Source organism: Chinchilla lanigera, unplaced genomic scaffold (genome assembly GCF_000276665.1).
Source record: "Chinchilla lanigera isolate Chin_1 unplaced genomic scaffold, ChiLan1.0 scaffold00122, whole genome shotgun sequence".
Classification (NCBI taxonomy): Eukaryota; Metazoa; Chordata; class Mammalia; order Rodentia; family Chinchillidae; genus Chinchilla; species Chinchilla lanigera.
The window spans coordinates 2019914-2040276 of record NW_004955523.1 but is presented as its reverse complement, the minus strand read 5'-3'; the positions used below and the strand labels follow the sequence as shown (position 1 = coordinate 2040276).

The 20363-nt window shown below is 37.8% G+C and overlaps 1 protein-coding gene across 3 annotated transcripts in view; it reads right to left on the bottom strand.

Moving 5' to 3' along the window:
- Numb (numb homolog (Drosophila)) overlaps window positions 1–14625 on the bottom strand; it is a 50386-nt gene extending 35761 nt beyond the window's left edge. For all 3 annotated transcript variants that reach the window (XM_005409425.2, XM_013507160.1, XM_013507159.1), the window contains exons 1-2: window positions 14479–14625; window positions 768–842 (exon numbers count right to left, since the gene is read on the bottom strand). In XM_005409425.2, the coding sequence (XP_005409482.1) occupies window positions 768–842; window positions 14479–14604 (201 nt within the window). In that variant the 5' untranslated portion in view covers window positions 14605–14625. The remainder of the gene's footprint in view (window positions 1–767; window positions 843–14478) is intronic.
- Between the last annotated feature and the right edge of the window lie 5738 nt (window positions 14626–20363).

Sequence of the window (20363 nt, the reverse complement as noted above, 5' to 3'; positions counted from 1 at the left end):
AAAGCAACATGTATTTAATGCTGCTTGGGGCAAGGGCATGCAGAAGTAATGCTTAAAGCTTTTTGCAGCAAAGTGGGGACAGGCCATGTACTGGAGAGAAGGAAGATTTGAGGACGGCTGTCACAATCTATGGAACATTCCTTCAGCCTATGAAAGTATGAAACTAGCACTTTCATTTGGACCTTCATGAACTGTGAGACCATTCCTTCCTTTTGTTAGGCACACAGACATGTGCCTTGGATGTGTTCTATGGCATAACAGGCCAAGGAATACGAGCCTGGACCGTGGCTGTCTAGTCCAAGTGCGCTACAGTTCACGTAACAGGCAATGGAAATTTGCTTATGCTACAGGAGTGTGGAGAAGAAAACCAGGAAGCAAGCATCAGAATAATAGTGAAAAGACCCCCAACCCAGAAACATTATCAGGCATCAACACATCTCCTGCTTGTTTTGGAATGTTGTTTTCTACAGGAGATTTAATATCAGCAATATATAACCTGTTTATCTTAGGTTAAGGTAGTAATTGTAATGGTTTTACCCTAATATTAGAATATTATTCTGTCAGATTTCAGACCACTTACTTCATATAAATTGCGAAAGCACATTTTGGATAATGTTTGGCCAAAATTGAGGAGGTGGGACAACACATCCCTAGCCTTAGGAGAAACGCTGCTCTTGCTGGTACTGGACTACTAAAATTTACTGAACACGATCTGTGAACAGTACGGCTAGCACACAGGTCAGTACTGGCAACTATCAGATACATACAGCTTTCAGTCTTTTCACAGCTTCTTCACAGATGTGCATTCCTCTCGACTCATCCACTTCTACATGGCCAAGGTACTGCAGAAAGAGGAAAAGAAGTTAGTGCCCTTGGTGCTTCTTCAGTAACTACTGAATGGCAGCTATTAGGTGGTAGAAAATTGAAATTCTTTTTTTTTTTTTTTAAATTGCAATTCTTACACTGCAGAAACTCACAGACACTGCAGAAAAGACAATCTGATTTTACTTACCCTTGGTATCTTCATATGAATGAGACTTGGAATAACTGTATGGAAGAGTTGTACAGCGGAATATGTGAAGAAAAGGCATGGTAGGCACTAAATGTTCATGATATCTATTGGCTCTGAAGCCTAATTATCTGAGGCCTTACACCATTACTATATCTCTACACATAAAAATACCACCAATGCAAAATACATGCACATGTCATGAAAAGGCACAAACAAAATAGGCTTTTCAAAGGCTGAAGAAAGCACACTATTGTAATGGGGCATATGTAAGAGCAGGGCAGATAACTAGAACAATTTTAAAGAAGGTGGTGCACCTAAGCATTAAAACATGCGTAGCCTTTAAAGAGGGAGAAAATGGAAGGTTAAGAAGCTGTTATAGACTGAGAGAAACACATAAAGCTCTGAGTATATAATAAGATCTCTATATGTCAATCAGCAAGTATCCCTCTTGGTTATAACATGAGATGTATTTGGGGAATTTGAGTCCTGAAATAAGAAGTATGCACTTAACCTAAGGCAACAGAGAGCTAATAAAGATTTTTTGGCAAGGTGGAAATATGATTCAAATTACACATTAGTAGGGATTAGTCGTAGATTAGAAAAGTAGAAGGGGTGGTGACAATATTACAAGTACTCTTTTTTTTTTAAAGAGAGTAGTAAATGAGAAACAAATAAAGAAATAGAACAGTAGCAGCTTACCAGTATCACAAACACAAACAAATCAAAGCAAGAACATTCAAAGTGATACGGAGCCTCAAGACCAACTAATACGAATCATCAGTGGTTGTTACATTACATATCGCTATCCTCAACTACATTGCTCAGGTTACCAGATGTAAGAATGAAAGATTGCTCAAACCATTACAGGGAATAAGAAAATAATTCTTCGATAAAACAGTAGAGATAATACAGAGTTTCAATAGACAAGATGGTAGGAGTTTACCATTGTAATTCCACGGCATACTGTTACAAGTACTCTTCAAAGGAATGACAAGGTGTGGCTTAAGGGAAGATGGAGCAGATACACTACACACACGTGGGCCCTCTCACTGAATGAGACTTTAAAATCTGGACAGAATGCATGAAGCAGCTTATCTGAAGTTTTGAAAGGTAAACAGTGGAAGGGTAACAAGGGAAAAGCACTAGAAGTCAAGGCATCACTGAAATGGCAAGGGATCACCCTCATCCCTGAACCTCTCTGGCTCCTCCAAGAACCTCACCTGTGTGTATGAACTTAACAGGCAGATCCACAAGCGAGGGCCGGAGCACAGGTAGAACTCTAGAAAAGCACCTCTTGCTCTGGGCTGAGGTCCAGGAATGGGACCTCTTAGCTCAGAGAGTAAAGGAGTCTCAGGAAGCCCAGTGGTGACGGTAGTGTAGGAACAGAAGCAGCAACAGTGGAGCCCTGAAAGAGCCACACCCGAAACAGAGGGGACTCTTCCTCCGTGTGTGGCTGAACTGTGATTCCAGAAACACGGAGCCAGCGCCCCTCTTGTGTTCATTCAGTCGCACTCATTCGTTCACTCTCCCTCCCTCCTCCATTTGATCCTAGATTCAAGTGAGACACAATACGAGACAAAGCAGAATAGTCGAAGAACTACAGGTCCAGAAAGGAGAGCTCCAAGGACCTAAGACACTGACAAACGCACAGGGAGGGAGAAGCTTGGGAAAGTGACACCGAGAATATGTTCATGAATGTCTGGGCTTATCCTGGAGCTGCACAGGAACAATCTGGTGCTATTTAGCACATCAAAGATTTTCAGAACGGAACCAATGGAGAGGCCACTTCCCAGTTTCTAAACTGACTAATGGGTGGTGCATACACAGTATGGCATTTTTATGGTTTTCAAAACTAGACTGTACAGCTTGAGCACCTTTAATCCAAAAATTTAATTCTGCAAAATCTGGAACTTTTTGAGTGCAGATGTGATACAAGTGGTAAAATCCACTCCTGACCTCAGTGTAATGGGTTGTAGGCAAAACAGAGGTGCAGTAAAAATATTTTATAAATTTACTTTTAGACAATGTGTATATAAGGTGTAGTATGAAACATAAGTAAGTTTTATCTTTAGACTTGAGTCCTCTATGCAGGATGTCTCATTACGAATATGCAAATATTCCAAAGTTTAAAAAAAATCAAAATCTTTAAAAAAACTTCCGGCTCCAAGCATTTCAGATAAGAGTACTTATCCTGTATCAGAACCGCAGTCCATACAAGGCAAGCTGCAGCCTGACACCTAACTGGGTTGCCTATGATGTGCTAGTGTGAAAGCAGGCCCTAGCACGTTCAAGGACCTGGGTTCAGTGGGCGTGATAGCATATGTCTATAATGCCAGCATTCTGGGAGGCTAAGGCAGAAGGATTATGAGTTCAAGCCCAGCCTAGACAATTTAGCAAGACACTGTCTAAAAATGATAAAAAGGAGCGATAGAGTAGGGATGTAGCTCAGTGGTAGGGCTTCCTTGGCTGGGGGGAACCCTGGGTTTAATTTCTAGTACTCTCCCAAATCTCTATAGAATTTAAATAAGACCCCAAGCTTTACAACACAATATCCAAAATTACTCGGAATGAAAAAAATGCCTTATTCACCAGTCACAATATTACACAGATGTTAGAATTATCTAACAAAGATTTTAATGCGGGTATTATAAACATGTTCAAAGAAGCAATGAATAGTCTTGAAACAAATGAAAAATGAAAACGTTCAGCAAAGAAAATATAATTAAGAACCAAATGGAAAATGATAAATACAATTACTGAAATACACACACACGGACCTGCACAGACTCAACAGGAGCATGGAAATGACGGAGCAAAGAGTCCACTGAGGAAAGATCAACTGAAGATCGATCAACGGGAACTGAATTTATACCCTGCATCAAACCCAGTGGGTAAGAAACCAGGTATCTTGGCCCTCCGGTCTGAAACAAGGCAAGACTGCCCCCTCGCTACTCCCAGGCTTCACGCCTGTGTTTAAACTTCAGTGAGACCGCACATGTTTTGGTTCTGTAGCTCCTTCACAGGCTCATGCACTAAAAGGAGAGGTCACAAGAGGTTGAGAAGTGAACACAGGAAAAAGAAAACAGTATTTACTGATCACCTCCAACATGCTAGTGTCCTGGAAACTCTTTTTCTTTCCCCTTTGGTGGTACCGGGAATTGAACAGAGGGCTTTCTCACTGAGCTACATTTCCAACGCCTTCTTAATTTTTAATTTTGAGACAAGGTCTCACTAAATTACTAAATTGCCCAGACTGAGCTCCAACTTGTGAGCTGCATGCCTCGGTCTCCCAGAGTGCCAGGATTATAGGTATGCCCAGCTTGGGAGCTTTATATATTTTGTTCTCCTGAACAACTCTCAGAAAAGTATGTATGATCACCCAAATTTAAAGCTGCTGAAAGAAAATGAAGTTTGGGAATGCTGAATAACTTGCCCTCAGTCACATAAACAGCTGATGAAGGAGAGGAAAGGTTAATACTCGAGACTCCAAAGTCTAAGGGTTTTCTCACTTGACTTTAACTCAATTCAAGAAAACTCTCCTAGTTGCTCATTCCAAGGAAAAAAACGTTCCTTTTGTCTCCCACAACTTTGTAAAAGCAAAAGCTGTTTCACCTGGCAAATTCTTCCTATCGTGGGCTGAAGCTTTCAGTAACAAGTGAGCCTCTCTGAAAACTCAGTGAAAACTCTGGAATAAGTTTATCATTTTCATATACTTCAATTTCCCTCAAGCTTCAGAATTTACAATTTGAAAAAAATTACAAATATGAAGCAGACCAGGAGGTGTAAGGACATTTTGGAATATAGTACTGTCGATGTTTATCATTATTGAGCAAAATTTAAAAATATCTAAAATTGATGGAGTATTGTACTTTTCTAGTAAGACTGGTTCTGAGGGATCATTGTAGCTCATATACCTATCTAGTAGAGGGTAGATTTATTCACTTTCTTAACTACAGGAAAATAACTGTTTTGTTCTAGTCTTTGAGACTGGTCAGATGCATGCAGTTCTACAACCACCACCACAATTAATATACAGAAAAAGCCAGGTGTGGTGGTGCACACCTGTAATCCCAGCACTCAGGAGAGGCTGAGGTAGGAGGATTGTTGTGAGTTCAAGGCCAGCCTGAACTACATAGTGAGACCCTGTCTCCCCACAAAAAAAGGTACAGCACAGTTTAGTCACTGAAAAAATTCTCTCACGCTGCCCATTTATTTCCATTTTCCTCCCCCTCTCCAATCTTCCTCCACTATCACTGTGTCTTCTTATAATTTTGCCTTTTAAAGGGTGTCACATAAAGAAAATCATTCCTCTGAAAACATACAAAACAAAGGCATGGGGGTGAATAAAGTGTATCCGCATGGACAAATCTGTATAACCCACATGCACTAATAAAAATGTGGGGAAAAAAGAAAATTATATATAGTGTGAGACTTCTGGGTTATATTTCAATAGCATAACACACATATCAATAGTTCGTTCCCTTTTGTAGCCGAGACAGTACACTGTGTGTATGTACCACTGAGTCTATCCAATCACGAGATGAGGGGCATCTTGATTATTTCCACTTTGGTTCTGCATAAATCCCCTGTAATTACTTCTTATGTTTTCATGTGAGTACAGTGTGTATACTGCTGGACCACATGCTAACTGTATGCATGGCTTTATAAGAAACTGCTGCAGTCTTTCCCAGAGTCTCTGTACCATTTTACATTCCCACAAGCAGTGGATGGGAGTTCTAGCTGTTCCACATCTTGGCCAGCAACTGATACTGTCAGTTTTCCTAAGAAGCCACTCTAACAGATGTGGAGTGGCATCGCTCGCATTTTTAATCTGTATATTCCTAAAGACTAATAGTACTGAGCATCTGTTTATATATCTATTCACATGGATTTGATCAACTTTAAATTTAATCAAATTTAAACAAAACGTTTAAATGTTTTGTCTGTTTTAAAAATTAATATTAAGTAGTTTTCCTGTTGAGTTTTGAGAGTTCTTTATTACTCTGGGTTTAAGCCTTCTTTAAATGTGAATTGCAAATACACAAATCTTCCAGGTCAGTGCCTTGTCTTTGCATTCCACTGTGTCTTTGGCAAAGTGTAAGGTTTTATTTCGATGAGGTTAATTTTTTTTTTCAGTGCACTGTGCTTCTGATGTTCGAAGGAATCTTTGTCTAACCCAAGTTCCTAGGCCTTTTCCATTAGACTATAGATTCCACAATGGCAGAAAATTTGTTTGTTGTATTTAATAATAAAACAAGAGATTCCATGTAACATAAATAGAACAAGAAACTTGTAAGTATAGGAAACCAACAGTAGAACTAAAAGTAACCTAATTACAAATCAAAAGAAGACAGGGGTGCGCAAGTTAGATAATCCTTTTCCTTTATAGGAGGAAATAATAATTAAAAATGGCAATTTTCAGACTAGATAGTAAAACTGTACTATCTAAAGAAATTAAACACTACTAATGTAGAAGCAAACAAAAAAATGTTTAGAAGTGTCACCTGTAAGAGTAAGGGTAGAGAAAGTGTTTTTAACCACAAGGATATGGTTAAAAAGCACTTATTACTTTGACAGAAAAATTATAATATTGTGCTTAAAAACAGGACTTTCTAGACCAGTTCTGGTGAATCTTTTGGAGCTTTCAGTGACACAAACTGCCCTGTGTGGTACGCGTGCTATAGGGTTGCCACCACGCTCTAGACCTAGACTATTGGGAGTCCAGATCCTGGCTTCAAATAATAGTTGAAGAGAGGTGCTTCGGCTATTTCCTAACAATAATCATGAATAGAAATCTTATTACCTATCATGCCGCAAAGAAAGTAAGTTCTTAAGTGTTACTAGCTTAGCCTTCTTTGGAAAATGTATAGAAAATCACATGACACTGAGATCCTTAGGATGAAAAAAAATTAACATTTTACAATTCATATTGAAAACATCTCAAATATCTTATTACTCTGATCAAAAGACACATTTCTTTACATTTTTAACATTTCAGACAGGAGCAAATTATAAGGCAGTCTTTGCTAGCATGCCAACAAACTTAGCTATGAATACAACATATCTGTCTGTTCAACTGTTACTTTAGTTGATTTAATTCACTGGTACTACACATGGCTGAATACTAAGTTAGATCACTGCTTGTCTTACAGAGCACTGTATCTTCCAAAAGGTTATGCCGTGAGGTAGCTTTGAAATGAAACGTTATTGTGGATGTAGAAGATTTTACATTAAGGCAAAAACATCACAGACAGCAGCAATGCCCCGTCTCTTGGGATAAACAGCAGAATTGTTAAGGCTAAGACTGGGTGAGCAATGTACACATCTGTCAAAAGCTTCGGGCCCCACTTAAAGAGATGTTGGTGTTAGTCTTCTGTCACTGTAATGAAATATATGAGATAATTAGCTTTGAAGGGAAAACGTTTTTCCACACAGTTTGGGTGGTTGTGGTCTAAGACTGAATTTGGTCTCTGGCAGGCATTGCAGAATGGCACGGACATCAGCGGCAATGGCAGGGACGGTGGAGTGGAAGAAACTGCTCACTACATAAGCCAGGAAGCAAAGAGAAGGAGCTGGAGTCCCACAGTCCTCTACGGCCCACGCTCACCATAACCTTAGGTCCTCCCTACTATTCCTGGCCTCCCAGAGGTTTCACCGCCCCTGGAAACATCACCGTGGAGAACACGCTGGTTTTGAATTCACTATGTAGCCCAAGCTAGCCTCAAATTTGCAGCAATGCTCCTGCCTCAGCCTCCCCAGTGTTGGTATTACATGTGTGCACCATCATGCCTGGCTTACTTTTTTTACTATCTCTCTCTCTCTCTCTCTGCCTGCCTGTCTGTCTGTCTGTCTGTCTATCTATCTATCTATCTATGAGAACACATGGATCTTTATGGACAGTCACCATCCAAACTGTAGCAATATTAAATTCCAAGTGTTACAAACTTCATTTAAAAAACCCCAAGGAATAAGAAATATAGACAAAAACTACAATATGAAGTTGGTATCCAATAATAATAGCAGCAGCAGCAGCATTTATTGTATACCAATTATGTACCAGGCAGTGTTGTATTTTTAATGGTATTTACTTAATTCTCAGAACTCTCATACTAGGTAGGTACCAGTCCCCATTTTATGGATAAGGACGTTGAAACACAGAGAAGTTAAGTTACTTGCTGAAGGTCACACAGCTATTCAGTGGCAAAACCCATATTCACATTCAGGTAGTATAGTATTAAAAATACATGCTCTCACTCAATGCCTGTCTAAAATTTTATTAAGAGCCACAGAAAGACATAAGCAGGTAAGATACGAGACCTGCTCAGGAAGATCACTGTTACTAATAGTTTGGAAAGGGAGATAAGATGGGAAGCAAGGAGAAAATCAGGAGTTCTTGTAATGATCTACGAGGGAAAAAGTGGATGAGATCTGATCAAATCAATGACAGCTGGAAAAAGAACAAAAAAATTATTTTTTCTTTATTGTCTGAATGTGATCATTCATCTAGTTTATCTTTAAGCCTTGACATTATATCTTCTGTTGGAGAAGTTTTCACTGAATTTTTTATTTGGTTTATAGAGCTTTTCATTTCTAGGATCTCTGAATGGAAAAAAGAACTGAAAGCATTTTCTCTAACATGACTGAGACAGAGGCGTCACTGTCATCACTTCTGAAGTTTAGAGTGCTTAGGAAGAGCAAGAAATAAAAGGGACACACAAATAAGAAAGGAAGAAGTCAAACTACTCCTATTTGCAGATAATTTGACATTATTTTAGAAGACCCTAAAAACTTCACCAAAAGACTTTTAGATCTAATAAACTGAGCACAGCGGCAAGATATAAAATCACCACACAAAAATTAATAGTTTTTCCACACACCAATAATGAACCCATAGAAAAAGAAATCAGGAAAACAATTCCATTCACAGTAACATCGACAAAGCAACCAACCAATCCAACCCAGGAATCAGCCTAACCAAAGAGGCAAAGGATCACTACAGTGAAAATTATGCAAACCCAAAGAAAGAAACTGAATGCGACACTAGAAAACAAAAAGACCCCCTATGTTCACAGGTCAGCAAAATTATTTTGTTAAAATGGCCACATTACCAACAGAGAGCTACAGATCTGATACAGCCCTCATCAAAACACCACCAGCAATCTTCAGAAGTAGAAAAGGCATTCTTAAAATTCATACGATTCAGAATAGCCAAAGCAATTTTGTGGAAAAGACCAATGCTGGAGTTATTACACTACTTAATTTCAAATTATGCCACATGGCCATAGTTACAAAAACAGCACGGTACTGATATAAAGCAGACACAGAGACCAAGAGAATAAAGGACACAGAAACAAATGCACACAAGTGTAGCCACCAGATTCTTTACAAAGGGACCAAAATCATATGTTGGAGAAAGGACAGCCTGTAACAAATGGTGCTGGGAAAACTGGACATCACGATACAGAAGACCGACACTAGACCTCTATCTTTTATCCGGTGAAAAAATCACTTCAAAATGAATCAAAGATCTCAAAGTATAAGACCTGAAACTTTGAAATGCTAGAAGCACAAAAGAGCAGGGAAACACTTCAAGTCATAAGCACCGAAAAAGCCTACCTAAATAGGCCTCCAGTAGCACAGGAAATCATAGCAAGAATCCGCAAATGTGATTGCATCAATTAAATACTTTCTCTACAGCAAAGGAAACAACAGAATGAAGAGATAGCCTTTGCCAGCTAATCTGCAGAAGATCAATGTCCAGAATAAAGAACTCAAGAAAGTTAACATTAAAAAACCTAATCAGACCAGGGATATAGCTTAGCAGCACAGTGCCTGTCTGGTAAGTGCAAGGTCGTGAGTTTGATTCCTGGCACCAAAAAACAAAAAACCCATTTATCAATAAACAGGCAAAGGAACTGAACAGACACTTCAAGAGAAGAGGCACAAATGGCCAGTAAGTATATGAAAAATGTTCAGCTTCTTCGGATACCAGGGATATGCACAACAATGACATGGAGATTCCATCTCACCTCAATCAGAATTCTATCACCAAGAACACAAATAAATAAATGCTGGTAAGGATGCAGAGAAAAAGGAACTCCACTGCTGGTGGGAATGTAAATTAGTACTGCCACTATGGAACTGAATATGGAGGTTCCTCAAAAAACTAAAAATGGAAATATCGTTTGTTCCAGTTATATTACTCCTCAGTATATTCCTGAAAGTATTAAAGTCTGCATACTTTAAAGATAACTTGCATGCTCACATTTCCTAGAGCCCAACTCACAATAACTAAACTATGGAATCAGCCTAGGTGCTGCCAACAGATGAATGGATAAATAAAATGTGGTATATATAACACAATGGAGTACTATTCAGCCATAAACAAGAATGAAATCATGCAATTTTCAGGAATATGGATGGAACTAGAGATCATCATGTGAGATAAGACACACTTGGAAAGACAAACACTGTATGTTTTCTTTCTTATGTGGAAGTGGGAGGAGCACAAAAGTAGAAGGGGGACTATTAGAAGAGAGGAAAGAAACAAGGATTGGGGGGAAAAGGGGACAACTAGGGAGTAGAAATGGTCAAGGAATGCTACACGCGTGTATCAACCTGCCAGACTGGAGCCCATTGATCTGTATAACTAATGTGTGCTTCAAAAAAACAGAAGACAAAGGCCTCAGCTATAAGGCACTTCTTAGATACTTAAGAGTGAATATATAAAAGGGTTAGGTCTAGTGTTCCACAGCATAGTGACTACGCTAATAGTAATTTACTGTGTATCTCAAAATAGCTAGACTAGAGGATTTTAAATGTTTCTAGCAGAGAAAAGATTTATCTGAGGAGAGATATATGCTAACTGCCCTCATCACTGCACTCTGTCAAAATATTACAATGTATCCTACGAATATGTATAATATCACAATAGTTAATTAAAAGTAAAAAATTAAGAATAAATTTGGTATGATGTAAATATAACTACAGTTGAAACTGTTAGATACTTACCTCTGTGGCATAGATTGTAAACACAAAACAACTGCTTTCTTGGACTATGCAACTATGACTTGGGCATTTGCTTCAGTCCTGCTCAATAAGAATCAGTGGCAAATATATATATATATAATGTGTGTGTATATATATATATACACATATATAGAACTCAATAAGAATCAGTGGTAGATATATAGATATAGAATGTGTGTCTATATATATATACACACACACATATATGGAATTCAATAAGAATCAGTGGTAGATACACACCCACACACCCACACACACACACAGAATTCAATAAGAATCATACCACTGATTGTTATTGAATTCTATATGTGTGTGTGTGTGTGTCCAGGGCTGCTTCATCTGGACATAAAAGATACTTCCTTACTCTTCCTTCTTTTCTTCTGTACTGGGAATCGAACTCAGGACCTTGCGCTTGCCAAGCAGGTGCTATGCCACTGAGCTTTATTCCTAGGCTGTCCTTACTGTTTAGATGAGTGAGGGTATATATTATTCTTTAATTGGGGTGTTGGATTCTGTACATTACTATTTTATGAATAGTTTTATGTTGATATCTATAAATTAACTTAGACTACAGTTTGTTTTAGACGCTCTATGTCAAGTTGTGAAATACTATACATATAAAAAGAGTTTATAAGTTTTACAAAACTTACAGTGATACCTTGGCACTTGTCATTAATTGAATGGGAAGACGTGATGAGTACCAAAAATGACAAATATCACACAAAATTCTTTGGGCTGGAAAGGGTGTCAAGCCGTAAGGCAACCGACACTGACCAGCTATCGCTTGCACATTAAGCACCAAACCAAAGAAGAGAACCAGGACAAATTGTCATGTCAAATGAGTCAAGTTCTACAAGATTTAAAGCAGGTAAGTATCATACTATGACTGTATAAGTCTTTGATGAACAAATATAGCCTCATAAAGGAGTCAGTTTTGGTCAATTTAAGAATATTACCAATTTTATCTATGTCTTCACATTTATTTGTACAGAGTCAATTTTTACAATTTCATCAGTTTCTGTGACTATTTTTTCGTTTTATTTTATGAATTTTTTCTTGATATATTTAGCAACTTCTAATTTTGTATAGCACTTTGGGCCAAAAGCTTTGGAAATTACAAGTTATTAAATGTTATATGAGCCAGTAACTAGTCTCTCAGATATACTGAAACAGTATAAAGACTGCTTTCTGGGTCACAGCTATACGGTTGCATACAAAATAAGAAAGGCCTATTATTAAAGTATCTATTATAATTTCTAGACCATGGTAGTTCTTATCTTAGCAAGGTGTGGTCCCCTAAGCCATCTGGTAGATCACAATACAGCAAGATGTTGGTCTAGGAGCTAAACAAATGCAATTCTAGCACCCATATGCTTGATTCTCCAACTGGTCTACCCTACTTGTACATACTGGCACAATTCCTGGTAACAGCTGAGCAAGTGCTCTATGTATTCCCAAACCAAAGGAATATGAAAGCCCTTTCATCTCCTTTAACAGTGAGTTAAAATAAATTAGACCATTTTATAAACTTAACTAGTAAGTATGAATTCTGCAAACTTAATGTTCATACCCTCAAATGTGAACATAATGTGGCCTCCAAAATCTACCAGTGGAAGAGCCATTTTAGCATGCCAAATGTTCTACATAATCAAAGAACTGAGATTTTATTTTATTAGTTTCTTGAGACAAGGTCTAATGTAGGTTGGCCTGAACTTGAGATCCTCCTGCCTCAGCTTCCTGCGTGTTATGATTCTTTTACTATGCATGTTAGGCTTCTTTTACTATGCATGGCTAAGATTTTAATTACAAATCAAAGCATCACCTTGAATTTCATCAATTTATTTAATAATGAAAATTGATACTATCACCTTAAAATATGATAGTAGGTAATTACAGATAAATTCTTAGTGTATTATTTTAATTGCTGTGCATTATTTAAACAACCAGGTCTCAAATCTTTGGTCTCAGGACCCTATTACAAAGTTTTTTTTTGTAACAGTTATAACTATTGCTGTATAATACAAATTATAATTAATAACTTTAAAAACGCCATTTATTTTAAAATGAGCCAGGCATGGTGGTGCATGCCTATAATCCCAGCACTTGGGAAGGAGGCTGAAACAGGATTGTCAAGAGTTCGAGGCTAGCCTGGCCTATATAGTGAATTCAAGGTCAGCCTGGACTACATAATAATGAGACCCTGTCTCAAAAATGAAAACAAACAAAAACTCCTAATTCTTTAATATCTGGTTTAATATGAAAAAACTAGAGTCCCATCTTGCTTCTTTTCTACATTCAATCTGTTGCAATATGTTGTTGCTTTGGTTGAAGTATGTAAAGATAGCCTGGCCTCACGCAGATATACAGATATACGGTTGGAAAAGAGAATACCTCAGGACTTTTTGAAAAGGTTTTAGGGAATCCACTTTGAGAAGCATTAGATTAAGTTTTATATACTTGTATAAGGTAATGTTTCATTTGTGATGAAAAATTATGCTATAGTAACAATTGCAGAACAAGGTTTTAAATCTACTCTTCATGCTAACGTTAAATTATCATATCATATAGGTATCAATATTTGAAATATACACAGCAGAGATCAAACAAGTTGGAATCTCGGGGGCTGAGGATTTAGCTTAGCGGCAAAGCGCCTGCCTGGCAAGCGCAAGGTCGTGAGTTTGGTTCCTGGTACCGGAGAAAAACAAAAAAAAAAAAAAAAAAAAAAACAAGTTGGAATCTCACTTGATTGACTGTTTTTTCTACTATTCTCTACAGCAGCTGTTCCACTGGGTTCACAAACCAACTTCACACCTACAACTTCTCTAGTCTTCTACAGATGTGTCTACTTCCGATTTCCTTGAGAATGTCTTCAGAATAGAAGTCTATCAATCTCAAACCACCAACAAACAAACTTAGGTGTACCCTATTTTCCACCTTTACTCCTGTTAAAATAAAAGCATTATTTTTTCTTTAGTCTGAAACTCGCCTGCTTACTACATACAGTGACCTCTGTATGATTAAAAGTAACAAGATTAAAAGAAACTCCCTTAAGTTGAACTAAGATTTCTAGACTATGCCAGGCCTGTGTTTAAGAAAGTAGACTCCCATTTCTTTCACCCTATCACTTGGTAAGTATATCCCACTGAAAAATAATTTGATTCCTAATAACTGAGGATATTTAGATATTTCAGGATGAGCATTCTCATCAGACATGCTCTTATTTGTACTGATTCCAGATTACACAGCATAAATCCTTTAATATAAAAATAGAGCTTTCTAATTATATTTTTTCTCACTTAATTCTATTGCTGAAACAGAACACGAAGGGACTCGTTGTTGGAGGGCTCTCTTTTCATTGTTCTGGTGAATGGGATTTCACACTCAGTCACTTGTCAGTTCTTTTCCATGCAGGGCTGTACAGAAATACCCACTTTTACCTTAACTGGGAAGCTACATTTTCCAGTGCGAACCCCTTCTTCGTCTGTCTGCCACTGGTGTGGGCGGCTGGCCTCCGGAACATACGCATCTTTCTTTCTCCTAAAACTTTGACGTAGTTTGTTCATTTTAATTTTTACAACCTGCAGACAGCAAAAGAAATATGAAAAAGAAGTTATCTTTTAACATATTTAAACTTTGGATTACCAAAATGACTCAAATTAAAGGTTTTGGTAAGGGGAAATAAACAGTTGGTAAACTTTCTCTTAGAGTAACACCAAGTTCAAACAAACCATTTTTGAAAAAACAGCTACATTACAATTGTAAATACAATAATAACTTCTAGTAGGATTTAAGGAAATGTTAGAAGAATTTTCAAGCATTTTAATTATAATAAATCAACAAAAATTCTGCCAGTCTACCACTGATATCCATTCTCACTTGTAAAAGTGAGAAATTGGTACATGAGGGCTGAATTATAGACCGACAGCAATTTCTGAAAACTTTCATACTTATTAGGGGAAAAAACATTCTAGTATATTGAAATTTGGGACTCATTTTGGCTTATTAAGAGACACTCAGCAAAACAGGGACTGTAATCACATTTTTACAATAGATTTTTTTTATAAAGAGGAGTAAAACAAAACTTTCTTTAAACACATTTAAACAAAAAGTTCTACTAGGACTAAATTTAAAGAAGAAACTTGTTTCCAACAGTATGACATCAGAATTTACTCTCACATTTGCAATCATTAATCTAAAACAATGACAAGGTTCTAAGTTTCATAATTAACTCTGTTAATACTCTTAAAAAGCATTAAACTCCAGTAAGTTTTTTGTTGCTGGAAGAGACACCTCTTGAACACTGTCAAAGATTCAGTAGTGATTATACAACTATAGAGAAATAACTGATGACAAACAACAGAATGTTCAAGAAATGATGAACAAACATCATTAAAGAACTGCCCATTTATAGAGCAAAATCTCAAAATGTGAAATTAATACCTCCAATTTTATATTAAGAAGCATGGCTCATTCTTTTCCAGAAGGATTTAAGCACCTCAACTGGCCTCAAAGTGATCTTAATTCTACAAAAATTATGTGACAAAATGAAAACATAAAACATCTTCTCTGTCACAAGTATTAATTACCACACAACACCAGTGAAACACTTGAGAATCAAAGTTTGCATTCTGATAAAATCGTTTTGCATTTTAAAATGAGTAACACCACAGGAGAACTATTACCAAGTCAGCTAATTTATACGCGCAAGCCAATCTGACTACACATCTTAGGTAAAACTTCTGACAAGAGTGTAAAAATCCCTTCTCCTCTAAAAATGAATTTAAGTAGATCATTATTCCTAAATGATCTAAATGAGAGTACCTTTATCTAACAGACTTCCAAAAGGAATTTCATAACCTTCCTTGAAAATACAGCCTTCAGATCACATCTGAAAAACACTACACACAGAGGCTGGGGCCAGGCTCAGAAGTAAAGCATTTGTCTAGCATGTGTGAGGCCTGGGTTTAATTCCCAGCACCACCTAAATAAATAAATAAACCTATGAGTAGAAAAAAAAAAAATAAAAAGCATCTCTAACCTTGCTCAAGTTGGCAATACTGACAAAAAGCCTCAATTCTGGGTACCAAACAGCCCCCCAAAAAACAAACAAAAAAACCCCACTGACAAAAAACTTCTTTTCTTCTTAATTTCCTTCTCTTAGCAAAGAACTGCCTACCTATCACTACCTTACCAGTTGGCCAAGCCAGGCACCTGGAATCATCCCTCCACCCCCTCCCTGGTCTGTAACTCCAGCATCTCTTGAATTCAAACCCTCTCCATACCAAGCCCACTAGCGTGAGATAGACACATAAATTTAAACGTGGTTTAAATTATACCAAAAGCCTATGTCTTGGTCTCTGCTTCCAACAGTGCTCCATTCTGATCTGTTCTGACTACTGCTAGAGTGCTTCCTATAAAACATAAACCTGACCATGCAACTACTCTACTTAAAGTCCTTCACTTAGAGCTGGGCATGGCGACACAGGGTTGAGTGGTGAGACCGGCTTGCCTGTGTAAGTCAGCTGATTTGGTAACAGTTCTGCTGTGGTGCTATGCATGGCACCCTGGGAGGGTGAGACAGCAAGATTCAAGGTGGAGCCCAGCCTGGGCAACTGAATGACTTAGTGAGGCCCCGTCTCAAAATAGTAAAAACAGGGCTGGGGACGTAGTTCAGTGTGAAGGTCCTGGGTGTACTCCCCAGTGCGGGGGGTTCCACTTGCTTCAGAACACTTTCAAGATCAAGTCCAAACTGCTCGGCCCGGCAAACACAGTCCTTCTCCATCTGGCTTCTCTCACCAGGCCCCATTCACATACCAAGCTCCGGACACATTAAACTATTTCCAGTTCTCCAAACAAAGCATCCCTTCTTTCACTCCAGATCCTCTGTACACATTCCTAGTCTGCCTAGAAAGAAAGAACGTTCTCTGTTTGCCTCTGCTTAAAGTCTACTCATCTTTAAAGAGTCTGCTCAGGAGTTAACGGCTTTAAGGAAGCTAGACTTACCTGGCTTGGTTTCACTTCATGTAGGTCTCATTAACGCTTTATGCTGACTTCTTTTACTGTACTCATCCGACTTTACAGCAACTTATATTTCCTTAATGGGAGGCAGTACTGTGTTGGTTTAAATGGTACCCTGGCATCTTAACACAGTGCATGTTATAGTGGCACACTGTGTATTGGAGGAAATGAAAGATAAAATGTATCTCCATCATGGTAGAGGTCACTTGCTAGGTACAAGTTTAGACACACAAGACCAGTGTGACACAGAGAATCAGTGTTGGAAGAGACTGCAGATTTAACAGTAGTCCAGTTTCCAGCTGACAAAGCAACCACTTTGACAACTTCCCTTAATAAAGGCCGACTCCAACCTCTGCCTAATAGATCTAGCACAAGTTTATCTGCCTTCTACACAGCTATTTATTATTGCACTATTTTGTTGCTGGATAAGGGAAGAGATTATAAATATTAACCAACTGAGTCTAAATACATCATTTCAGTATGCAAATAGTTTGATGTCAGCTTTTATGTGAAGTATTACATATTAGCAATTCTCCAACTATGCTTCAAGTAGCCCCACAATTTCCATGGAAGAAGCCCAGTGGCCACTGGTTATTTGAAGGGAAAGAAATAGAAGAGGAGGACAGGACATAACTCTCAGGAAAGGGTTCAGGTGCTGATCACAGTTGAAATAGGCTAGTCCCACTGTATTTGATTTACATGTTGGGGTTCTACATAAAAGTTTAAGGAAACAGTTTCATGGTTAGAACATTTTTGAAAATGGCTGTCATAATAGCTCTAAAATTAATTTGGAAAAAATGGCATCTTGATTACAGCTTCTTAATGAATAAAGAATAATTACCAGTGGCCTGAAAAGTCCTGACTGAACACTTATAATGGGTATATTTTTGTAAGAATAAAGACTGGAAATACACAAACTTATTTTGTCTTTCAGCCTAAATTTTTTAAAAAAGAAATCTGTTTCTAAAAGAAATCTTTTAAAAAAAATCTCCATTCTACTAGAAATTTCAAAGGTCACTAGATACAACTTACTTGTGAAGTTCAGCAAATCTTTAATTCTCTTTAACTGCTCTGCAAAACCTGATACTCTATTTCCAGCTCTTTCTTGCACACTTTTCCTTCCTAGATCCCTTCCCTCCCCATAATATTTTTCTGGTTTATCGTCTTCACCTGTTTACCTCTTTTGAGAGCCTCCTCTACTTTCTCCCTCCATTGAGAGTGTTCCCCAGTATCAGTCCTCTATCTGTGTTCTCTTGTTTACACTGTCACTCTAAACAATAACCAGTTAACACAAACTACTACCCCAACTATGATGATTTCTTCCATTTATACTTCTAGGTCTTGCTTTTCTACTCAAATTTCTTTTTCTTTCTTTTTTTTTTTTTTTTTTTTTTTTTTTTTTGGTCTTTTTGAGACAGGGTCTCGCTATGCAGTTCAGGCTGGCCTTAAGCGCAATTTGTACCCCAGGCTGGTCTCAAACTTGCAACGATCCTCCTGCCTCAGCCTCCTGAGTGCTGGGATTACAAGCATGCACCACCACACCCGACTTCTACTCAAATTTCTCTATCTCATTGTTGTTGCTTCCCATACATTACCTTAAATTATCACTACTTACCTCACATCCTTAAAGAGTCCCCTATCTCAAATGGTCTAGTTCAGTAAAAACCGCATATTTATTGTGTTCTATACCTTTGTTAATGCTACTAGCACTGTTAATGCTATTAATACATAGCATTACTAACACTAGTGGATACAGAAATTAGTAAGACTACTTCTTTACCATTAGGTGGCTCTCTCCTTTCATAAAAGGTCAATTTCTGTATAACAGGGTGAATGTAATAGTAGCACTATACACAGTGTGCTCTGGAAAAAGTCCACATTCAGGATACGTTTGCTATAGAAAAAGATTACTTAAAGTAGTGACAAGTGCACCAACAAAAGCACAGCTGCATTCCAGAAGAGGCGACAGGGCCACTGTGGTCCTAGAAGGGAGAAGCAGAGAAACCACCTGACAGGGTCCAAACCAATTAAAGTGCATAGCTGAAGTAGTAAGCAAAACCTCTTGATAAATAAAGCTAAGATCGTATCACTGAAAAACAGAACCTAACTAAACCGATCTTCATGCTAACAACAAACTCTCTTCACTCTGACTTCAACTTTGGTGTGCATGCACATACAATAGGAACACGAAAAAAAGGCAACAAAATGACTCCAAAGACTCCCAGCCCTTCCAGAGTAGACCCACAGAGCACCAGTGGAGAGGAAATCAAACACCAAATAGCTGAGTTCCACAAGATGGTTAAAGAGGAAGCGAAGAAAGTCAGTAAGCTCCAAACTGACACGACCCACAAGCTAGCGCAACAAACTGACCAATGTAGCTAGGGAAGAAACTCAAAAATCAGCATTGTACAAAGCATGAATGACAATTTTACTAAAAAGTAGTCTCCGAAGATACAGAAACCCTAAAGATAAAGAATTCTATTAAATATGTAACAGAAGAAATGATCAACATGAAAAAAGGGTTTCTGCAATTGAGGACAAAATTGAATCAAATGATGACATACAGTAACAGAGCAAGGAAACTTCATCTTACAGCTACTAGACTACACTAAGACGACAAACCTAAGGCAAACTAGTTAGGGAGAAATCAGCAGACAGCACACACAGAATAAAACAATCTGTTTCCAGAACTCATAGCAGAAAAATTTTCAAGTATGGGCAAAGAACTCAACATACAGGTAAGCAAGGCTTACAGAATGCCAAATAACTACTTAATAGATGCAGAAGAAGCTCCCAATGACACCTCATAATAATAAATAAAATAATAAAAAATCATAATAAAAATTAAAATAACCTAATAAAAAATCCCAGAAGTACAACACAAAGGATCTTAAAAACTGCCAGAGAAAAGCAAGAAGTCAGACTAAAAATCAAAGGATAGAAAACAGTATTCCATGCAGCAGGACCCTGAAAACAAGCAGGGACAGCAGTGTCATTTTTAGACAAAGTAAACTTCAAGCTAAAACTGACCTGAAGAGGCAAAGAAGATCACTGCATACTACTTAAGGGAACAATTCGACAGGAAAAAAAACAATTGAAAATACGTATGTACCAAACATGAGTGCACCCAATTTTATGAACACTACAGGACAGTGGTAGAGAACCTATGGCATGCTTGCTACAGTGGGCTGTTTGGATCCCTGGAAGTTCTAAAAGGTTTGCTGTCACTGCCATAGGACATAAAGATCAAATACACACCAACACAATTATACACACAACACTAATATTCTACCATCACAAACAG